A 23,956-nucleotide genomic window follows, 5' to 3' on the forward strand; every position below is an offset into this window, starting at 1 on the left:
GCCAGCAGCTCCTCCAGCCGGGCGTCGGACACGCACGCGTTGTCCCGGAGGAACTCCCGGCGGAGGGCCTGCAATTGTTCGCGCAACCGGTGCTCACCACGACGGCGTCAGCCGCCTCCATCTCTTCAGAGCCAGACTTCTCCTCAGACTCATTGTTGCTTGGTTTCATGAAGTAATTGCTAAGCTTACTTTGTTTTGCCATGTTTACATTAATTTAATCGCTCGCTATGGTGCACTTTGAGCTGCAACGTTTGCGTATTATTATCGTGGCCGGGTTGGCAGGGTTGCCAGATGGGCTGGGTTATCGCCGAATGGGCTACTGGGTTTAGCGGTAATAGACTGGTTAGGCAGTAATCCCATCTGGCATCAATCCCATGTGGCATCTGGCTATTACCGCTGTTTCGCATAGGCCAGCCTACACATTAGGAGTCATCATCATGCCGGTGTCAAATCATATCATAATAAAAGAAATACATAGCCTATATATTCGTCTTTTTTTAAATAGAAGGAATCAGAATGTGAACTTTAGCGAAATTGAATTGTATTCAAATTGTGCTTAGATGGAATTATTTTCACCGGACATTATGTCCGACGAGTTTTCAATTTGTCGGACTTCAACACATTTTACCGGACAAAGACCGGTAATTACCGGTTAACGGAAACCCTGGTGTGTGTGTATGTGTGAGTGTGTGAGTGTGTAACGCACCAAGAGCTCATCCATGCTGGTCTGGCACTTCTCCAGGTTGATCCGTTTGATGGCCACCTTCTCCTTGCGGGGTACACAGTAGGCTGCCTGGACCACTGCCGTGGCCCCACTCCCTGGAAAGGAAAGAAAGAGCACAGGTTAAACATCAGATCATCAGTCCCAGTCCCAAACACAAGGGAGAAATAGCATGGCTAGTTAGAGCACGTAACACTCCTCAGAAAATAATGTTAATTCAATCAAAAACACACAAAAAACCAGAATAGAGAAACAATCTCAATAACGTCAGCACAACGATTATAAGAACAAGCATCTAGTTTGCAGGCTCACAAAAATTGTTTGCATTAGCATGTAACAAAATAAATAATAATCTTCATCTACATTCACAACACACTCGCCGCCTAGGCCTTATTTTGAGCCAGCAAAAACCCTGGTGTTCCTCCTGATTAACATCACTGGCCCGATATTCAATATAATTCCATACAACATAAATTGAAAACATTTTTGGAACCAATGTTTCTTCCTCTGCTCCACCTACCTTGTCTTTGCCTGTGTATTTAAATGTTGCCTTCTTTATTGTCACTAGTCGTAAACGTGTTGTAAAGCACACACTTGAAACAAACACCTATGATTGGTCAGATAAATTAACTCATGAATAACTTGTTTGTAATCCACCAGAGCAAGAGCTTTTTTTTTCTTCTTTTCTTTCATGAAAATAAAAAATAATCGTCCCCGGTCACAATCAATTAATTGTGGAGGCCAATATTGACGCGATTAATATACGATTAATTGTGCAGCCCTAAGCTATACTGAATTCCTACCTCAGCATCAGACCCAGTCCCAGTGAAACCAAACTACACTAGTGAACATGGTAACACAAGAGTCTAGTTTATATTCAGACCCCAAGGCTTCCCCAAGCTCCCTCCTTCTGTTTAGGTGCTCCATCTCTCAAGCTATTCCCTCGTTGTACCCACCACATCTCCAGACAGAGGGGTGGGCTGGGAGGTTAAGCTAAGCTACCATCCAAAAGTGGATTGGAAGCATTGATTGGCCTCAAGTCCTGGGGTCTTGCCATCCCCTAATCCAGCTGTTCCATTTCTCTTTGATACAGTCTTCCATTGGCTGGTCATCAATTATTAATCAACCGTCGCAAACCCAGCCTGATGAAGCATGTGTGCCTAGCCATGCAGTGTCTGGGATCCATGCCTCCACAGTCAGGCTAGGCCGTCCCCTAAGGTGTGACCAGCTCAGAGTCCTGAGCCCTGGTGGTGTGATTCTCACTAATGAGGTTTGGTCCCAGTGGGCCTTCACCCCCATCAGAGAATGTTAAATGCAGCTGATGCAAAAAATGAAATCATTGTCCAGATCCCTTTACGAACATGTGGTCATGTGAAAACAGCTTCCAAATCTGTTTTGTAGATCAAAGCTAGGTAGGCCTATAGTTTGACAATTTTACCCTGTCTGACCTATTTGGGGGTAATTACATGTTTTTTTAAATCTACAAGGAGCAGAGGTTAGAGTGAGGTTATAATTTTCATGAGTTACTGCCTGGTTTGTTTACATCCAAGCACTACACAACAATGACATAGCGACAATCAGTGAAATGTTTCTTTTATAAAAACACATTCAACATATGGCTTAAAAATTCCTTGGTGTTTTAATTTATTTAGGATAATACTGGCATTATAATAATGTCTCGTTAGTGCTAGCTTACTTAAATCTCAAAAGGTCTTTAAAACCCCTACCCCTCCCTTTCTCAGATATACAGTAGTAAATGTCTGAGATGTGATTGTGAATAAGGGCCTATAAAACCACCAGGAGTGGAGCAGAGAGGCTGTTAGCAGTGGGCATGCCTGGGTGTGCGCGAGGTCAATCCAGATCCCCAGAATACTGTGAACCAGATGCCCATGGATAAAGCTCCTGTTTAGCACACAACACCAACATACTGTATGCACACACATTTCCACAATGTCTCAAGTGTATAATGTGACACTGTGCAGTACCAGCAGCACATTCCTTTTTGGCAGGGGGCTTTCGTCTGCTACAGTAAATGAGTTCCAGTGATGCAGCGGTGGGTTACGTTTTCCCCAACCTGCTTTAATAAATCTCTTGGGCCTTCAACTGTACGCCCAGATATTAACAAAGTCCTCATTGTTCAGCGGGATACCGTGGATTAAAAAATGGAGAGAAAGTACCATGATTTTTAATAAAAAATTAAAGCTCTCCCCAAAGACGTGACCGAGTTCTAGTATGCCATGATGTTCATTCACAAAGATTAGGTCTCTGTCAAGGAATTTAGCTCACTTTCTTTCACAAAGTAGCCTTAAAGCTCCCTGATGGCTGCTACCGCTATGTGACCCCGTCTGTTGAAAAGGTCCACATGCCGACAATTTTTTAGGATCACTAAATACCTATAATTTGTGAATTGGATTCACTGTATCATCTGCCGTCCTGCTTCAGGCTACTGGGTTAGTGATACATGACGTGATACAAACTTACGTTTTAGGACATGTTCAAAAGCAAGGACCGTGTGATCATCGAATTATGTGTAGTTGTGTGTTTTTTAGCATGTTGTTCTATCAGCAGGTTGTGTTTAACATGCAGTTGATAATAATAATAATAATAATAATAATAATAATAATAATAAATGTTATTTGTAATGTACTTTACATAAGGAAATCTCAAAGTGCTACAGATTAAAAAAACAAGAAATAAAAAATATATTTAAGGCCTCGTTTGAAAGCATCCACAGACTGTGGTGCCCTTATGGCGCTTTTCCACTATCGGGCCCGGCTCGGCTCGGCTCGCTTCGGCTCGCTTCGGCACGCTTCGGCACGCTTTTGAACAGTTCTGGTTTTCCACTATACACAAGAGACCAGGAACGAGTAGGAGGAGTAGGAGATAGTAGGCGGAGTTACGCGTCATAAAAGCGCGCCATGGTGGTGACGTATATTTTCACGAGACACAACACAGCCACAACAATAGCAACATGGAGGAACTTGAAGCTATCGTATACTTTTTCCTCGGCATGTGGTATATTATTAACCGTGGTTTTTGGGAGAGAAAGAGAAAGAGAGAGAGGGAGACAGAGAGGAAGCTATGTACACATAATAAAGTCATGTTTTTTGAACCCTTAAAACCACTGCCTTCACTTGTCTGCTTTATGAACTGTAGTATCATTGTTATGTTGAGCATATGAGATGGCTACTGCCTGATCGATGTCGACACTGCTCGTAGTGAATATAAGCACTTGACGCATGTTGAACTCCTGGTTCATTGAGTTTACTCCCGGTTCACTTCTCGAGGTGGCACCACGGTGGTTCAGGGCTCAAAATGACCGTATACCGATGGTGGAGTTAGCCAGCATAGTCTTGTCTTTTTACCACCTTCATAGCCGGTGTTATTCACGGGCAAAGACGGTGCCCGGAGGCACCCTTTGCGGGTTAATAACTGTGATTTACCGTGGGTTAGGATAACAATTCAAACGTGTCCGGATAGGGGAGAGGACAGGGAATCCAAAACCATTTGAATGGTGTCGATACGACACTCTTATCACGGTCGACACAGCGCGGAGCGAATTCCCTGGTAGAACTTTTCTCTCCCCCCGCTGTCAACGGGAGTTTCAACCAGCAGGTAGCCATCAATCCCAATATTCTGGTAGATTCAGCAGTCACTCTAAATCACTGTTCTTTCAAAGATTTGAATACTCTCAACTGACAGTAGGGGTGTAACGATACATCGATTCACATCGATACATCGATTCATTGACTAACGATTTGATTACATCGACGCAATGTAAAAACATCGATCAATATCGTCATCTTAAAGATACACCTTTATTTTGAAATGGCACATTCTGCGTGACTGTCACCATTTCCGTGCAGCGCGCGACTAGCAGACGTTTACACTCTCTGCTCGGTTGGGAAAACTCAACATGTTGACTGACGCTGGCTGCGTTCGTCAAACACGCTCTGGAAATCTGATCAGCACTCGCGGAACGCCTCTTGTCCAATCAAATGACTTGACGTTGAACCCAGTGTTGCGCTCCGGCGCTCTCAGAGCGAGTTGACGAACGCAGCCCACATGTTACTGACGCTGTCAGCCAGTCAAACGCGGACTCCCAAACCCCACCTCTCCTCTCCTCTCTGCTCTGAGCTGTCCTTCCAAACCCACGTTGCGCTAGCCTGCCTAGCTTAGTTAGCTAACGTTAGCTACAATAACTTTGCGAATAAAACAAACAACAAGCACCGTGTGTTCCTCACAGCCCACCACAGGGACACACATCTACCTCCACGTCCACTGGGCTGCTACAGGCCAACTAGCCGCACAGACACACATATTCACAACACTGCATGCTAACAGAAGTTAAGCTAAAGCAGCTAACGTGTGTTTTTTGGGGGGGCATGGTAGGGTCGGGGAGGGGATTAGGGGTGGGCATCAATGATCGATGATCGATTAATTGATCGATAAGGTCTTGGTCGATCACAAAATATTTTGCTCGATAATCGTTAATATTTTTATTTATTTTTTATTTTTTAATAATAATAATAATAATGGAAATTAGTTTGTCCACGTTATGTGTGAGAAATGAACTTTGCATTTGCCTTCGCATTGAATTTCGCAACGCAGTACGGCATGACGGAAGTTCCCGTACGTCAGTGTAACCTGACCTCCAGTAATAGGTGCACGATCTCCACTACTTCCTGAAAGGCACCTTGCATGTTTAATTGATTAATCAGCTGTGCGGTAAACTGTTGGAACACACACTGCTTAGAAAATGGCGAAGCGAGCGAAACGAAGCTTGGTGTGGGAGCATTTTGATCTGAAAGGCGACCTCGTTCATTGCAAACACTGCGCAGTGACCTATAAATATAATACGACGACGACCCCGATGAAATACCACCTGCAAACCGTACACCCGACCCTGACTGCTCCTTCGCTACCTTGTACTTCTCAGCCCTCCATCATGCCTCATCTTATACGCGGGAGGTGTGATGCACAACGAGAAGAGAAAATGCGGGCCTGAACTGCGACCCAACTGACTGGTGGAAATTAAACGAAAGAAGGTTTCCTCGGTTGGCCAAATTAGCGCGGACCTACCTCTGCATCCCCGCAACCTCGGTGCCCGGCTCGGAGCGAGTGTTTTCTGCGGCTGGCCTAACTGTCACCAGATTGCGTTCGTCTCTCACCCCTGAACATGTTAACATGATCATCTTTTTGAACAAGAACCAGTAGGCCTGCCGCCTACAGTCTCTCGCTGGAGTTTAAATTTAAGTTAAGCTGGACGCTCTTAAGGACACTAACGTTTTCAGTCATCCTCCTATTTGTGAGTAACTGTTTTTTTACTGTTCCTATGGTGAGTTACTTATTTTCTATATTTTTATTTATAATGTAAAATGTGTTTTTAAGTTAAACAATTTAGGCTACTCACTGCCTTGTTTAAGAGGATTGTTATCTGACTGTAGTGTCTAGTTAATGTGAATGAATGAATGTGTGCATTGTGCAATTCTGCAATAGCAACACAAATAAAGTTTTTTCCCCAAGGAAAACATGCTTGTTATTTCTGCCCTAGTTTTTTTTTTTTTTTTTTTATGAAAAAAAAGCTTATTGATTAATCGATAATTGATCGTTAATTCTTACGATTATCGGAAAAAAAATGTTGATCGTTTGCCCAGCCCTAGAGGGGATACAACTTATACACACAAACAGACACACACACACGCACACAACATGATATCGCGTCATATCGATCATATCGTCATATCGATCTTGAATCGAATCGAATCGAAATCGTATCGTGACTGACATTGTGATATCGTCAAACATTGTATCGTCATACAAACAAATCGATATAATATCGTATCGTGATGAAGCTGGTGATTTACACCCCTAACTGACAGTAGCCTAATCAAACACTGACTGATTGATGTCTTCTAGTTTATGACATGTTTCTGCAAATACCAGGGAATGAATTTGCATTGCATCTCCTAGGTTATCATTGAGATTATGAATCATGGCTAACTTCAATCAAGTTGTGTAGCTGCAAGCGCTTAATGAGGTAACAGGGCAAAATATTAACACCTGCCACCAGCCAAATGCAAGTAAATCTTGCCATCGGCAGGTAAATCTCAATCTTACCAGCCACTTTGTCATAAACACTTAATGCCAGCCACGATTGCACGAGATGAAAATGACATCGTGAGACAGAAACCATTCAGGGGAAAAAATATTAGACACATGGATAGGTGTGAGGCTTATAGCAAGGATTGTATATTACAGCCTACAGGAGGATTATTCTGTGCAGGGACTCATAGGTGTTTTTTAGTGTGAAAGTTAATGTCATGCCCTGTGAGGTACCCTCAAAAGATGGCGGACATCAGGCTTACTGGTTCTACTCTTCCCCTCTTCTCTATCAGAGCCACGAGTCCAGCACAGCATCCAACCAGGCCATGGAGCACAGTCCATCAGTCAGAGCCAGTGGCTATATATAACCCAACGACGACACACAATGAGCCAAGAGGCAGTGATGGAGAGCTCTGGCCATACAGGGGCGTGGGGTTTCAATTGCCCCGTACACGCTGGAGTGTCAATTCCCACACACAAACAAACAAGTGGTAGTTAGGGGTGAATGTACAGGGCAGAGGGGGAGGCCAGAGGTGTCAGGCTGACTGAAGTCCACTCTAACCAGGGACAGCAGGCAGGGCAGCTTCATACCAGAGGACCAGGCACTGGCAGCTCTCCATTGAAACAGTGCAATACGATGACTACGCAGAAATTAATGCCTGTCATGTGCATGACAAATAGTACGCTACTATTTTCTCTTCAAATTTGACGACAGAGGTCATTCAATATTTGAGGGGAAGTCGGCTAACATTCAGAGATAAAGTCAGATGTGAGTACATGAGAAAGCGCACCATGAGTTGAATTCTCCAGAAATTACGATAAACAGAGAGAAATTAAACCCCTCGCAGCTCCCACACTCTGGCAAACAGGAACTTTGTCACCCCCTCCAACAGTCTGGGTGGTAAAAACAAAAGCATCATCACAATGGGAAACGACGCAGCAGCTCAAGTGGCTTTTATATATTCAAACCGACATCTAATCTGCTCAGCAGTCTGACAACAGACAGGCCGAATATCAAGCAGTGCAGCTTTGTAAAGCTCTGGTGGCTCACTACTACACCTCCCTGGGACAGTGCTGCTGTACTACACCACTTCAGTCCCTCACAGGGAGAGTTTCACTGTAGATATAGCTACACTCACCAAACACTTAATTAGGAACACTATACTAATACTGCGTTGGGCCTCCTCTCAAAACAGCCTCAATTCTTCGTGGCATTGATTCCACAAGATGTTGGAAACATTCCTTTGAGATTCTGATCCATGATGACATCACGTAGCCTAATTCCTGCAGATTTTTCAGGTGCACTTTCAAGCTGTGAATCTCCCGTTCTACCACATCCCAAAGGTGTTCTATTGGATTCAGATCCGGTGACTTGGAAGGCCACTGAAGAACCCTGAACTTGTATTGTATTATACGATTATACGATTATGATTGTATTATCATGTTCATGAAACCAGTTTGAGAAGACTTTTACTTTGTGACATGGTGCATTATCATGCTGGAAGTAGCCATTAGAAGATGGGTAAATTGTGGCCATGAAGGAAGGCACATGGTCAGCAGCAATACTCAAATAGGCTTTGGCATTCAAGCAATGAAAGATTGGTATTAACAGGCCCAAAGTGTGCCAAGAATACATTCCCCACACCATTACAACATCTCCACTAGCTTGGACTGTTGACAGGTGTTCCTAATAAAGTGCTCAGTGAGTGTAAATGTGCATTTGAATGTAGTGTTGTTCCGATACCATTTTTTGATCCCGATACCGATACCGATACCTGACCGTGCAGTACTTGCCGATACCGAGTACCGATCCGATACCACGGCTTTGAAAAAAAAAGGAAGGACCTGCCGCACGGAGACAGACAGACAGACAGACAGACAGACAGACAGACAGACAGAGAGAGAGAGAGAGAGAGAGAGAGAGAGAAAGAGAGAGAGAGAGAGAGAGAGACACGGAGAGAGAGACACGGAGAGAGAGACACGGAGAGAGAGACACGGAGAGCCACAACAGCAGATCCCGAAAGGGGGTGTGGCGCGGAGACGGAGCCGAGAACTATCCCGAAAGGGGAACAGCTGGGCGGGACTCGGAGAAGCGGCCGCGCGGACATTATTATTATTATTTGAACTCTCTCCAGCACGCCGGTGGCGGTGCTAGACTGTGCAACCGAAATAAATATCGATTAAGGTCGATATGTTTTTCCTGTAAAATGTGTCCTATCTTGGCTGTGGGTTGTATCGCTTTAAGCGGAGTGGCGTAGTCTATATGTCTGAGGGCTGCGTTGGTAAAAGTCGCTCTGGGAAACTGATCGGCACTCGTAGAACGCCTCTTGTCCAATCGGATTCCTCGGTCCGTTTATGACGTCGGAGCCCAGTGTGCGCTCCGGCGCTCTCAGGGGGACTTTCCGAACGTTGCCCCGGTAGCATAGCTTAGCTTGGGCTCTGAGCAGCTGGAAGGGACAGCAGGTTACCTGAGGTGAGCCTCGCTGCTCCACCGCTCCTCTCCTCGACAACCACAGTTGCGTGTTTGTTTTTCCGCGATAGTGAAAGTTTGGTATCGGGTGTTATATATTTGTTAGTACTCGCCGATACCGATACCAGCATTTTTGTGCGTATCGGTGGCCATGCCGATACCAGTATCGGTATCGGAACAACACTATTTGAATGTGGATAAGGCTGGGTCTTCATTGGAAAAAGAGAATTTCTTTATCAATAGGATCACCTATATCACCTACAACTAAAATCAGTAAGATTAAAAGGTGAACCTATTCCTTCTGTGTCACATCTTGTTTAGAAGTGAGAAAGGTAGATGAAGGCTAAATATTGTAATAAATACATAGGCTACATTTGTAAATCACAAGCACAGCTCAGCCCTCTCCATTCAGAGGGTATTCCACTCTACTGCTCCAGTGTAACAACGTAATTATATTATCTGGTGAGTAAAACCGTGTTGGATGAATAATGTAGTCTAATATTTACACATTTTAAAGGCACAATCTGTAATTCATGAAGCCTTTGTGGATATATCCAAATATATAGCCTATATATATATATCCAGGTTTATTACATAATAAATGCAAATGTTATTATTACATTATCCTGTAGAGATGCTCCGATCAGGGTTTTTGGTGCCGATCACTGGAATCAGTGATCTGCCGATCCGATATCACCGATCACCGATCACAGCGTCGAAAATGGCAATTGAAGCATTCTATTTATTGTGTAGCATTATTTATGTTTTTAATTATTCTTAACACCATTGACATTGTATATTAAGTATTCAAATGAAATTAGGAGATGAGAAAGTATCATGAATTGACAACCATCTGTTTTATTGAATTCACAACCACCTAGCTTACTTCAGGAAAAACAAATAAAATGTGAAAATAAAATCATAATAAATAAAATGTACACTGTCACATCAAATGTGCAACATTTGACAAGCCTTCAAATGCCGTATGATATTCGTGGTATTGAAAGTCCTTGCTTGCGTTCCTCCGCGAGGTATTTCTTTTGAGCAGACATTACAAACTGCATATTTGTTGTCTCTTTCCGACACTGTGTAATATTGCCAGACTGGCGACGGCATTTCTCTATGTAAACTGATCGGCCGTGTTTGATCGGCCGTTTTGAGAACTCCGATCAAAACAGATCAAGGGCATATCGGCCGATATGGATCGGCGTCGATCAGATCGGAGCATCTCTATTATCCGGTGTTATTAGGCCTACATTATGAGTTGTTACAAGGCTTAGGCCTACCAGTGGCAGAGCATTTTCATGGATCTGTATTATAATAATTAAATAATAATTTTGCCATTTAGCAGACGCTTTTATCCAAAGCGACTTACAATTACGAATTACAGGGACATTCCCCCTGGAGTAACTGAGGGCTAAGTGCCTTACCCAATGGCACACTAGTAGTGGTGTGGCTTCAGGCGGGATTTGAACTCACAACCTTCCGATCCCAAGTCCAACTCACTATCCACTAGACCACCACTACCCCACGTGCATTAAGGTGCATGGATCTGTATTGAGGTGCGTTAAGTATGATCCCACGCTTTAAGAATGATAAAGTGATTAGATGTTGAGGAATGTTACTCAGAGTGACTTGATATACATTCTGATACAGAGCGGCATGAGAGAGTTTGTGGACACTAGGCCTAGGCTAGCCTAACCTATATCGTTTCCTTTCAAAACAGAAAGTGTGGCTGTAGTAGAAACATCTAACAACAACATCATGCTCCTTCTCATAAGAATCAATGTTTCAAGTAAGCACAATGGGCCAGGTGTTATGTTTCCACCAAGCAGAGCAGGCCAGCCATGGAAAGAGGAAGAGCACATACGGGTTTTATTAGCTTACAGCCAAGTAGTCATGGCTGAAGGAGCCACTGGGGCAGGTTTACTTTTTTAAATGTTTTTTTTATTTAGCCTATATGTTAACCAGATAAGCTCTGAATTCTGGTTAGGTCAATGCAAGGCCTAGTCCATTTTCTTTTTTTGCCTTCATGATTGCGCTGGTGGGGGTTTATTAGGGCTGGATATTAGGGCAATAACCTCACAATTCGATACATATCACGACACATGGGTCACGATACGATACTAATTGCAATACAATACATTTGGCAATACACATTATATATACTGAAAGTTTAACAGATTTTTTTGTTTCAGAAAAAAGAAAAGGATCATGATGCTGAGGCTGGATAATCAATATAGTATTGTAAAAAGTATATATATATATCACATTAGAGGATACAAACCACACTGGAACTGTGAGCAGAATATAGGCTACACCTACTAGGCTACAACTTCCCACCAAGCTAAGGAACACTTGATGGTGATTGAGCTCATTTTATTGAGGTTGTATGGGCCCAGGATTCCACAACCCTCATGCTACTAGCCAGGGGGTACTTGTAGGCCTAGTAGAGTGAATGCTTGACATAACATAGGCTATACATAAAATTGCTACTTATAAACTGCTGTTTCAATCAAACTGCTAGGCTACACAAACTCTGTCTAAAAAAAAAACAGCCTTCAATAGGCAACACAAAACACGACATGATCTGCTGGGTTGTGCAGTGCACTCTAATGAATCAAGAATCTGGCACTGTTTAAATTAAGAATTGCACTATTCATGAGACACAACAAGACGCATGTTGCCCAAAGTTGTCATGTGCCAACTTTGAGAGTGCGAATATTATATGTGACTTAACATGCCCTGAGCAAGCTAAGTGAAAAGGTCTTGACTAAAAGCGTAGGCAAACACTTGGGGTTTACATTGCAATTCACTAGCAAGGTCGCTAAATGGTCCTGGATGACCAGAAAAGAAAAAAAATGTCTCCCAAAAACAATCATCAGATCAGCGATCATAGTATGTGTGGAATTAGCAGATAAACGGGGCTAGCCTCTCTGCAGAGCAGTGTCAATGCTCTCCTTCATGGGCTGTGCACGGCCGCTTGACGCGCCACAACGCTATGTTTGCTTTTCCTGCCCTCGCCAGGCTCGTCCCCACACTGACGTCAGACACCCTTTATTACATTTCCTCCGCATGCCTCACACACATTCCGCACATTATTCCAAGGTACAATGAGAAATGTCACACATGGCTAACTATTGCAACAGTCTCCACCAACCCATCTGTCACTCAACTCTCAGTAACCCAACACCCAACCATGTCCACACCTTGACGTTATCACTACATGTGTGGAGATGAAAGCCGGGGGCACAGCATGAGCGGACTGTCACAAACTTCTACACAGCCAAACATAAGCCTATGGTCCAGAGTTTACAAGTGAACATAATGTTAGTGCTAACCCTAACGGCGAGTGTTTAGTCTAATGCTTGACCGTTAACAGGGGGTTTCTCTCATATTTTCAAAACAACAACCAAGAAGTCTGGAGCAGTAACAGAGGATGAAACATGTGCCACTGCCAGTGATACATAACAGCGCTGGTGGTTACAAGTTTCAAGTCCAGTTTGACCCGCAAGAATGGTCCAGCAGAAGCTGAGAGAAAAAAGAGCTGTACTTTTTCCCATGGCTCAGGCACTGTCCAATATGATCCAATGCCCGTCGAGGTGGAAAGAGTGGGCGTGAACCGTGTAATAACAAGACCTCTTTCCCTGGGGAAGTTACCAAAACAATAGTTCTGCTGAGCATGCTGGGAATCCAGAGCCATCCTCAGCACACGACTTTCTAACTGAGAGAACAGCAGAGTGTTGACTTTCTAACTGAGAGAACAGCAGAGTGTTGACTTTCTAACTGAGAGAACAGCAGAGTGTTGACTTTCTAACTGAGAGAACAGCAGAGTGTTGACTTTCTAACTGAGAGAACAGCAGAGTGTTGACTTTCTAACTGAGAGAACAGCAGAGTGTTGACTTTCTAACTGAGAGAACAGCAGAGTGTTGACTTTCTAACTGAGAGAACAGCAGAGTGTTGACTTTCTAACTGAGAGAACAGCAGAGTGTTGACTTTCTAACTGAGAGAACAGCAGAGTGTTGACTTTCTAACTGAGAGAACAGCAGAGTGTTGCAGCGTCTTTCTAACTGAGAGAACAGCAGAGTGTTGCAGCGTCTTTCTAACTGAGAGAACAGCAGAGTGTTGCAGCGTCTTTCTAACTGAGAGAACAGCAGAGTGTTGCAGCGTCTTTCTAACTGAGAGAACAGAAGAGTGTTGCAGCGTCTTTCCACGATCAGAGGATATAAAGCCCACACTGTGCACACTCGAAATCTGATCAGTGCATGACAGAGTATGAATATCATTAGGCAGTAATCAGCTCAGAGTATTTGTCCAAATAGTTTTCACGCAAAATCAGCCATGCCCAGGATTGTATCATCCATATATCCTAACTTGGAGTGCTCAAGTGCCCGCTTGAGAAATATCCGTTTGAGGAGTGGTTTGACTAATACATCAGTGCATCAGTTACCATCGCCTATTATTTGTAATTGCATCGATTTAATTTGTCAACAACATTCTGGAAATGTATATAAAGACTGTCTATGCTTCGTCTATGTTCACTATAATAATAATAATAATAATAATAATAATAATAATAATAATAATAATAATAATAATAATAATAATAATAAGTGTAACACATTACACTTATATAGCACTTTTCAAGACACTCAAACGCTTTACAAACTGAAAAGGTTGAGTAGTAGTAATAAAAAAGAAACAAAAAATAAATAAAAGAAAGTATAGGGGTCTAATACATTTTTAGATTACTAAATCTAAGTGTGTCTTTGTAGGACAATCTACTCTGTATACTGCAATTACACCTAGATTTCACTAGAGTGATACTCCACAATGTGCCCTGCTTTACATGTCATGGGTTTTGTTTGGGATTGGGAGAGGCATCAGTGCCGGGATGTCCCAAGGGGTGAGAGGATGTTCAGGCCTTGTTTGAACATAATGGGCCTGCCCATCGACAATGTATAGGCCGACAATACTTTACTTGGCGCAAAACCCATCACATGACCTGGAAGGCCACACTGAACTGACAAATGTGCTCTCAGTCCTGGCCACAATGTCATTTCACAGAGTCAGGGATGTGATGGGTCTATGTTAGGGATGTGATGGGTCTATCCATTCAGAAGGAGAGTCTTATGGCGCACCCTCTGTTTTCTGCTGTTAGGAGGCGGGATCCATCCGGTTTATCTTTACCAGATAAGCAGATCCTGTGGATAGTGGGGATTTTAGCATGCCATTTTTGGAGGGGCAGTTTTGTATGACGTCACCATCACAAAAATGTGTCTAGATGTGTGTCTAATGTTAGTTATCTAACATTACGGGCCGGTTTCAGAGACAAGGCTTAAGCCTAGTCCTGGACTAAATCACACTTTCAATGTAAAATCTCCATTGAAGATGTTTTTTAGTCTAGGATTAGGCTTAAGCGTGGTCTGTGAAACCCGCCCTACATGTTTTAAAGATAATTTGCGCATGATAGTCCTGCACTTTTTTTTTCTTCTGATTTTATCCCTTTTTCACCCAATTTGGTATCCAATTGAACCCAACCTAGCATCCAATTATCCCCTGCCTATTGCGTAGGATCCGCCGCACGACCCCGTGGCCGGCAGCCCCAGAGGAGATCGCCAGGCAGACTAGCTGACTGGCTCCTCGAGCCCAGCACCGTTATTCCGCGACGGATCCTTGTCCGGAAATAGTCCTATACCGCCCTCTGGAGCGGCCGCTCAATATGCCGCTCCCTGTGTGCCTCGGCCATATCCGGGTCTGGCGAGACCGGGATTCGATCCCAGTCCCCGGTGGGCAGCTTGCACTAGTGGCTAGTGCTTAGACCGCTACGCCACCGCGGGGCTTAGTCCTGCATTTTGAGATATTTCCATGTGGCATTTCCCCCCTTTGATGGCAATATGACGCCCGAAATGTAACTAAAGTTCAGCCGTTGCTGCACTTGTTACCGCTCCTTATCAGTGCAGACTGGCTGGGAAGGAACAGGGTTGCTAGCCTACAGAGTACCGTCATTCTGTCATGAACTGGTCTGATAATGAAGCATTATTCTTTTTAATTTGATCTTGTTTGATCGATTGTAGAATGAAAGTTAAGTTGTGAATGAATTGCATTGCTTTTCTATGATACTACTGATGACGTATCAGGGTCTTGAAGGGCTATCCGATTTCATTGGGGAAGATTTTCAACCACTACCCCTTGTGACTCTCTTCCGAGGTACAAGCCGTGGCTCCAAAATGAGGGGTAGGGGTAGAAAAGGGAAATGAGATTGGGCCTTTGAATCCAGCCGAGTCTTCACCAAAAAGCATACATGTGAAACAGAAAAGCATGTTTTGTGTGAAACAAACCATCTGAGTCAGGTTAGTAATGCTCCATGCATCACATGTTTTAAATCTATTACACAGTGAATCTTAAACTGAAGCTTGACTTTAAAGCAACCCAACGTAAGTTTCATGTAAGTTTAGTTCTTTTACTCGTAGCTCGGGCTGTGGGGCTGCTAGATGATACGACCTTCCTAGCCGGAGATATGGCCTCACTTTAGGGCTGCAACTAATAGGGCTGGGACGACGCGTCGACGTAGTCGACGTAATCGACTACGTCAATACGTCGACTTGCGTAATGTGCGTCGGTGCGTCGCAAATAAACAACATGGCTGTGACCAGTGGAAACATGGAGGAGGCTACTAGCTAATGTTACACAAGCAATGTAGCTCACCACAGTTTGTATGTCTTGTCTTCTGGTGTTAGTAACGTTAGCTATGTAGATGTAGACTTCTAAATGGCCAGGGTTTTTCCTGCATAGAGAATTATGAGGCGGCCGCCTCCAGCTCTCGACAAACTGACGGTCGTATTTTCTACAAGCGTTTCTGTCATTTCTAACTGCAATTGCGGCACTGCGCCGACGTGGTGGCGGGGGCGCTGTTTCGCAAATAAGTTAGCTTTCGTTTTTGCTAGCGAAATAGCTGATAGTTGATGTTGACTGCTCAAGGAGAATACATATTTGAAAGTACAGAATGCCTGAGAGCCTTATATTGCATTATATTACATTATATTTTGAATGGTCATCTGGTGCCTGAATATTGTGTTTTCCTTTACATAAATAATGACATTTCCACCATAAATTGATGCAGAAAGGGGACAAATTGGTGCATATCAATTCACCAGAATGCAAGAAATTAAGTATTTGATGTTTAAGGACCCCCAGACAGCCCTGCTTCATGGGTCCCCCCCGATGTCAAACACCACTGGTACCACCTCCGCCTCATTTTGAGCCAGGAAAAACCCTGATGGCCATGTTGGCATTCAAGTTGGCTAAACATAGCAGTGAGTCTGCCCTGTGTCTGGGGCTGTTTGACAGAGGCAGTTACAGTAGTAGTAGTAGTAGTAGTAGTAGTAGTAGTAGCAGGTCGCCGAATTAAAGGTGTGTGTGTTTAATTGCAGGCCCACAGACAGCCCAAATACATCAGCTGATCATTTAAAGGGGCGGCCGTCTGAGTAATGTGCATGTCACACACTGCTTTGTTTTATAAGAGCAGCAGCTATTACCCAGAGTGCTTTATAAAGTCACTGTTAAACAGAGAGAGACAATACAGCCATTATTTTGGGGGAAATTAAGTGATACATTAATCGAACAGTAAAAAGAATAATCGTCAGACTAACCGTCAAATTAGTCGTTAGAGTAATCGACCAACCGAAAAAATAATCGCTAGATTAATCGTTAGAAAAATAGTCGTTTGGGACAGCCCTAGCAACTAACGATTATTTTGATAATCGATTAACATGCCGATTATTTTTTCGATTAATCGGATACAAATGAAAAAACAGATTTCTTTTGCAAATGTTATTTTATGTTTTCTAAATCAGCCAGGCCTATATACATGTGCAAAATGAATAAGTATTAATAAAAAATAATAAATAATATAAATAAAAAAGGTTTTGCTACATCAAATAGGTTTAACAACAGGCCATGGACTATGGCGGTAGATTGTTTCAATAAAGTAGTTGAACTCTAGCTCAATACATGCATTGTTTTAGGTAATAACTTTGCTTAATGTAAAGGTCAGTAACCCAAAGTGCAATATAGGCTACAGAAAAGACACTAATGTTTTTATATAACAGATATGCTCCAAAACAATGCAATGTGTCCTCTCACTCCATACAATAGGCTAGGCGACAGTCAGTGCCTCACTCTAACACACGGGTAGCTTGGTAGGCTACCACTAGCTAGCCTTTAGCTTATCACCTCTGCTCTACCACTGACGTTAGCCAGCTAGCTAAATACACTTGTCATGCAATATTGAATTCATGAATGCGAGCAAACACTCACTGGCTATCGCATTACATTACAGTCATTTAGCTGACGCTTCGCCAGAACTCACAAGTGCATCTCCAGTGTTTCCTCCAGGAATTTTTACAATGGTGGCGGGTAGCGCTGACCGCGAGGATGGCCCAAAAAAATAAAATGTTTTCCTGTACTTCTCCCGTGTGTCTCTTATTGTCTGTGTCTGCATGTTTTTCCAGCATGTAATTCCGTTGTCAATAAAAAAATCGTCTCCCACGACTCTTTCCGGACACGTTGGAATTTTTACCGTAACCCCCGGAGAACCAAAGTTATTAAGCCGCAAAGGGTGCCTCATTTACCGCTGCTGGAGGAAAGTACCGCTTACCGCTGACAGCGGGGAGAGGAAATATTTCTACCCGGGAATTCGCTCCTTGCTGTGTCCACGGTGATAGGAGTGGAGGATCGACTCCATTCAAAAACTTTTCGATTCCATGGCTTGTCCTCTTTCCGGACACATTGACGGTGATAGGAGTGGAGGATCGTAGTTTGTAGACTAGACGCAGCCTAGATGTATTCGACCAATCACAAAACAGTTTTGCAAGCGCGTCGCTTCGCGCTTGTGGGTGTGTCTAGCGCTGTGAAGGTCTGAAAAGCGGCCTAAATCTTTTTTTTTTTTTTTTTTTTAAATCTGAATGGTGGCGGAGGAAATTCCATCGTGGCGGCCCGCCACGATGAAATGCATGTAGAGGAAACACTGATCTCCTTACTAATACAAGTGACTATGAGCATACTCCGGTGCTGAAGGCATAGAATGCGAATAGCAAGCTAAAAATACATGTAGCCGCCGCGCCGGCTCCGCAACACAGCGTGGCGTGCGTCAACAGGAAGTAGGTTTGTTATGGAACAAGACCCGACGAATCGATAATGGAATTCGTCGCCAACGAATTTCATTATCGATTTCATCGATTCGTTGTTGCAGCCCTACCTCACTTTACAAAAACCTCTAGAAAAAAATAATCGCAATTAGATATTTTCCCCAAATCGTGCAGCCCTAACTAACACACACACACACACACACACACACACACACACACACACACAGTCCATTCCACAGTCCATTAAGACAAACTAGTTGGGACTTATTTGCCTACACACACTTACAAACATTGACATAGAGTTGTAATATATTTTTCAATGATGTGTGTATTCATTTTATGACAGAGTATTCTTAATTAAAGGTGCATTAATGGGGAAGCTGAGATTTTGCATGTGAAAACCCAGTTGGAATAAAATCCCTTGACAATTTTTTTTTTTTTTTTTTTTTTTTGTGGGGCAGTCCCACTCATATTTTTCATTTTTATTGACAGTACAGTATAGAATAGATTATGACAGGAAGGATGGGTGAGAGAGAGAGGAGGGATGACATGCAGGATATGTCCCCGGACGGAATCGTACTGGGGACTAGGGATGCTCCGATCTGGATTTTTGGGGCCGATACCGATCACCGATTTTTTTCCTCAAGATCAACCGATACCGATACCGATTTTTTTTAAAATACATAACTGTAGGCCTACTGACTGGATAGCCTACATATTTTTTGCTTTTTGGACAAAAGTTTTGATCCATTAGGCACCAAGCAAACGCAGACCCATTTTTATGGCATAGTAAAGGTCTGGCCTATCACCCAGTTAGGGCCTGAAGCCCAAGTCAGTCGATATGGCTGTATAAAAGACATCATAAACGTGGCCTTCATGGTTTACATACTGTTACGTCCTCCTATGTTTTCTGTTCAGTTATCTGTCTTCCCCAGGCAAAATAAATAAATAAATAAATAAATAAATAAAAGATCGTTTTTTGCGATCGGCCATTTTTGCCGATCACCGATCGAGTCATTTGGAGTGAAATCGGCCGATTTAAATCGGTGGCCGATAAATCGGAGCATCCCTACTGGGGACCCTCGACGCTTAACCCGCTACGCCACCTAAGCGCCCCTTGACAACTTTCTTTGGCTATATAAAAACAGGGTCAATTCAAATGTTTTACTTGTTCCTCCCATAAACCTAAATAGGCAGTTGCTTATTTATAGTTAGGATACAAACAGCTCATGCTTGTGTAAAGTTGTCTGAGATTTAATTAAACTATGGATTAACTTTTTCTCAGATAGAGAGAATTAAAAACAGATAGAGAGAGACTTAATAGCAATTGCAAAAGCCATAGATTTATGGAACTCCATACTCCAGTCAGTCACATGTGTAGTCTGAGCAGTGAGCACTCTCCTTTGTATTGAGATGGGATGAATATGGCAGTAGGAACCCCTTTAAGACATCAACGTCTTTCCAAAGGAAATGTCAAGACAGTAACCTGAGCAAACTCTGTTTCAGAGGAGTCACCTGGTTGTCATTTAATACCCACAGCAGATGAGGAGAGGAGGAAGAGCCTTTCAGCGTCTCCAATCGAGGCTGAAAAGCTTCAAACTTCTCATGTGAAACAGCAAACTGGAACATGGATTGATTCTGTTGCAGGGCTTCAAGAGGAAATCTCTGCAACTAAGAATTAGGGTTCCGCTTTTTAAAAAGCTGCCATGTTCTGCAAGGAAGTGTTGGCTCTACCAACAGCGTGTGTGTGTGTGTGTGTGTGTGTGTGTGTGTGTGTGTGTGTGTGTGTGTGTGTGTGTGTGTGTGTGTGTGTGTGTGTGTGTGTGTGTGTGTGTGTGTGTTGCGGCTCCGCATGGGGGTTGGCAGATTTACATAAGGACTATGTCAGAGAGCAGATGCCATTACAGAGACAGGATAGTTTCCTTGTGTGACTGCTGTGCACACGGGGCCAGAGGAGAGGGGACAGCCTCTGGGACACTTCTGGCCCCTTCAGGTGCTAAACAGGCTAAGGCTTACTCACACACACAACCCAGGATCTCTCATTCATTCATTATTAATAAATAACTTGTAATTGAAGTAGCGTTAGGTGATTAAAGGACTTAGTCTAGTATAAGACTAATTAATGTAGCCTGTAGTTTTTAAGCGTATTGTACTTCCTATGGATGATTAATTAGCAGAGTGCTTCCACCTCATCACAGAGAGTGGGTCGCTACCCATGTGTCGATAACAAGACAGCATATCCTACCACATTGCGCAATAACACATCACAAACTAGTTTCTTAACAAAAGTAGCCTTATCCAATGATGCATGTTAGAAAGCAGAGTTTTATTTGGAGGAGTCTCTGGAGTCTTCCCTTTCCAAGAAACTGAGGGGAAGTGTGTGGAAGGCTCAGGTAAATACAAGGCCTACAAAACACACAAGATGGTTAATTTAAAGCCTGCAGAATGGACTCTCTTTAAACATAGCCTCCCTCTGGAGAAAGCCAGTCACCACTAGGGTAAAGTAAACCAGCTCTGTGCAATTGGGAGCACATTTATGGGCTTACACAAACTAACAGGGTTGAAGGGACAAAGCGTACTCCTATGTTAGGAGACTTCTCCACATAATGGATTTCTGCCACTACGGCAAAGGTATGGTAAGGTCAGGGAGACCCGGCGCCAGAACCATCTTAGAAGGGCCATTTATTTTGTTTGGGTGGGCACGGGCAGGGGGGGGGGGGGGGGTAGCAGCAGGACAACAATTCAAGCCATGACTAATGCGTGTGGTGAGATGGTGGTTTTAATTTGCTCAAGCACTAAATAGATAGACATAGGATATGGACTTACAGTAAATGCAAATATGAGATTAAACACTCAAACACGCCCCCAGAATCAACAATTCTAAAAATATACAAAATAAAATAAAAATTAAAACAGGTGGGCAAGACGCACTCCTGCCCACCTGCCCATAGCCACCACCGGCCATGAGGTCAGGTATGGTTGGCATGTGGGAGGCATTTGACCTAGCCAGTCAGACATATTCCCACGGTATGTCTTTATATGGCGGGGCATACTGGAGCAATTGGTCTTGTGATCTTCAAGCATTTCCACAAAATGCATGGCAACCGTATCCTCAAAATGAAATATAGGCCTAAGTGTTGATATTAGTTGACTGGGGTCTATAATTGAACATTAATTAGGGCTGATGACTTAATGTCATATAAATATAGACTTGATATGCTCTGATGAATTTCCTTTCACATGGAACTGCCCAGTAGTAACCACATCATGTTAAAACCACCCACGTAACCGGTTAATTCAAGCAGTACCCAAAACAATATTGTGCACTGGTAACCAACAGGACCATGAAGTGTAAACCCCAGATTGTCCACATTGTTTGGGAGAGTGCTTTTGAAACAATGCTCCCCTAATACTCTGCCTCTGCACCATATGGGGTTTTCAAAATATAAAGCCCTGTTGTGATAATAATACAGCTCTATGGCCATAATATACTAAAATGTGAGATTTAAAGGTTTAACTGCGACTACCTGCACCTTGAATGCTCAATGTTCCCAGTAGTGATGATGTGCTTGCGCTCCCAGTCTGCTGAGGCCGGTCAGACCTCTGGGCAGTACTGCATCATGACACTGACGTCATGATGGGAGGAGCCATGACACTGACGTCATGATGGGAGGAGCCATGCTCTTAAAACCAATCCAGTCGATTTGAAAACTCAGCGCAAAAAATAGCTCGATTCTCGCAAACTTTCCCAAAGTAACAAGTAGCAACCCTTCCTTCTGACACTGTATAACACAATCGTATCTATGTAGTAGGGTAGTAGCTAACAAACAAGTTGTATAGATTGCTAATATAGCCCCCCTATTGTACTGTAGTGACTAGTGTAACTCTCTAGTTACTAGTAGTGGTACCACCCACTTCTGAACCCAGTAGACAGCTAGCTAGCTAACACACAATGAAGTTAGCGACTTCTGTACCTATCTTACTAGAAGGTAGCGTAGTTGACATTTGACAGGTACGTTGACCTTTGACAGCTAAAAGCTATGGGACAATATTGACATCGAAACCACTCAATATAGCTGGACATAAGGCTAAGAGTGAAGGCACTAGCTAGCTCCATGTGATAGATAGCAAGCTAGCTAATTATTTTTTTCAGAGTCAGCAAAAGCAAAATCATCAATGTACTGTAGCCCCCCTCCTCTGACTAGTATTCTATTTACATTTGGATGCTGTGTATATGTAAATATACAAATAATACTAGTCACAGGTGGGGCTGGACTGACTGATCATATCCATGTATCATATCCAAGTTCAAACTGGATAGCTAGCCTACCTAACATGACTTGATTCAGTGATGTTTCATTATTAGCTAGGTGAGAGGGATAACATAAAGCTCTCGCATGCTACATACCAATAACCTCCTGGAGCTCATAATCATCCTTGTTGATGGACCAGGGTTGGGAGCTCAGGTCCTCCAACATGGCTTAAGACTGCGTTGAGGCCGAACTATCTGTAAACAATGTTGAATCCAAACACTGGGGTGTTTTCCGTTTTTGGAAGTACAATTTAAAGTAATTCCAGCAGGGCCAGCGTCGGTACTTCCCCTTATCCAGATCCTGCAGAGCTCCTACTGTCATTCCCAAAGTGTGCCACTAGTGCTCCAGCCCCGCCTTCCTCCAGCCCCGCCTTCCACATGTCTCTGGAATGAGACAACTTGGAAGTAGATAACGGCCATGTTGGGTGTGGAAAACAACCCGGAAACCGACCGACAGACAGGCGTTGACATCGGCATGAATATTCTTCTTTTCCCCTTTTAGTAGTGGCTGTTAGACCAAAATATAGCCCGTTGACAGTTCATGCTACAAATGTCCCATTTGGCATGCAAGTACCTTAGGGTGATAGAAAAACTTTTATCCAAAGACACAAGTGACATCTGCTTTTTTTTCAAAATGGCCGCCAACAATACATCAGAGCCCATTGGCAATGACCACACCCCATATGTTGAGAAGGGTCCAGCTGCATCCTTCGTTTGGCGACACCCGGACGTATGGAGACCATATTTGGTTCGAGCGCGTCATCACAGAAGTAACCGCGAGAAACCGCGAGATTTTGAGGGATCTTAAAGGACCGCGAGATTTTAAAGGACTTTAGAGGACCGCGAGATTTTAAAGGACAATGGCAAATACAGCTCAGGTGAGAATTTCGAAATATGATTAATGAACATATAGTTATACATATATGTATATGATTAATGAACGTTATAGTTTTCATATATGTATTTATTATTTAGGTTGTTGGATGTGTTACGCATTTGGCTGTTTCGCACTTAGTTTTGTTCATAAATCAGGCTTGGCTAACTGGGTAATCCTATGTGGTTTAGCGTTATCAGATATGAGATTAGATTCAACTTTATTGTCATTGCTGAGTACAAGTACCAACAACAAAATGCAGTTTGGCATATAACCAGAAGTACAAATAGTGACAAAACAAAGATAATTATATACAGTTATGAGC

The 23,956-nt window shown here is 43.2% G+C and overlaps 1 protein-coding gene across 1 annotated transcript in view; it reads right to left on the bottom strand.

The window, feature by feature from the left end:
• The window catches only part of LOC308174189 (serine/threonine-protein kinase OSR1-like), a gene marked incomplete at its 5' end in the record, with an annotated part of 120,989 nt that extends 98,066 nt beyond the window's left edge, over positions 1-22,923 (bottom strand). The window contains 2 exons of the mRNA XM_080549271.1: positions 707-819; positions 22,854-22,923. Coding sequence (XP_080405397.1) covers positions 707-819; positions 22,854-22,923 — 183 coding nt within the window. The remainder of the gene's footprint in view (positions 1-706; positions 820-22,853) is intronic.
• Between the last annotated feature and the right edge of the window lie 1,033 nt (positions 22,924-23,956).

Source organism: Nansenia antarctica, assembly GCF_963989245.1.
Source record: "Nansenia antarctica genome assembly, chromosome: 19".
Classification (NCBI taxonomy): Eukaryota; Metazoa; Chordata; class Actinopteri; order Argentiniformes; family Microstomatidae; genus Nansenia; species Nansenia antarctica.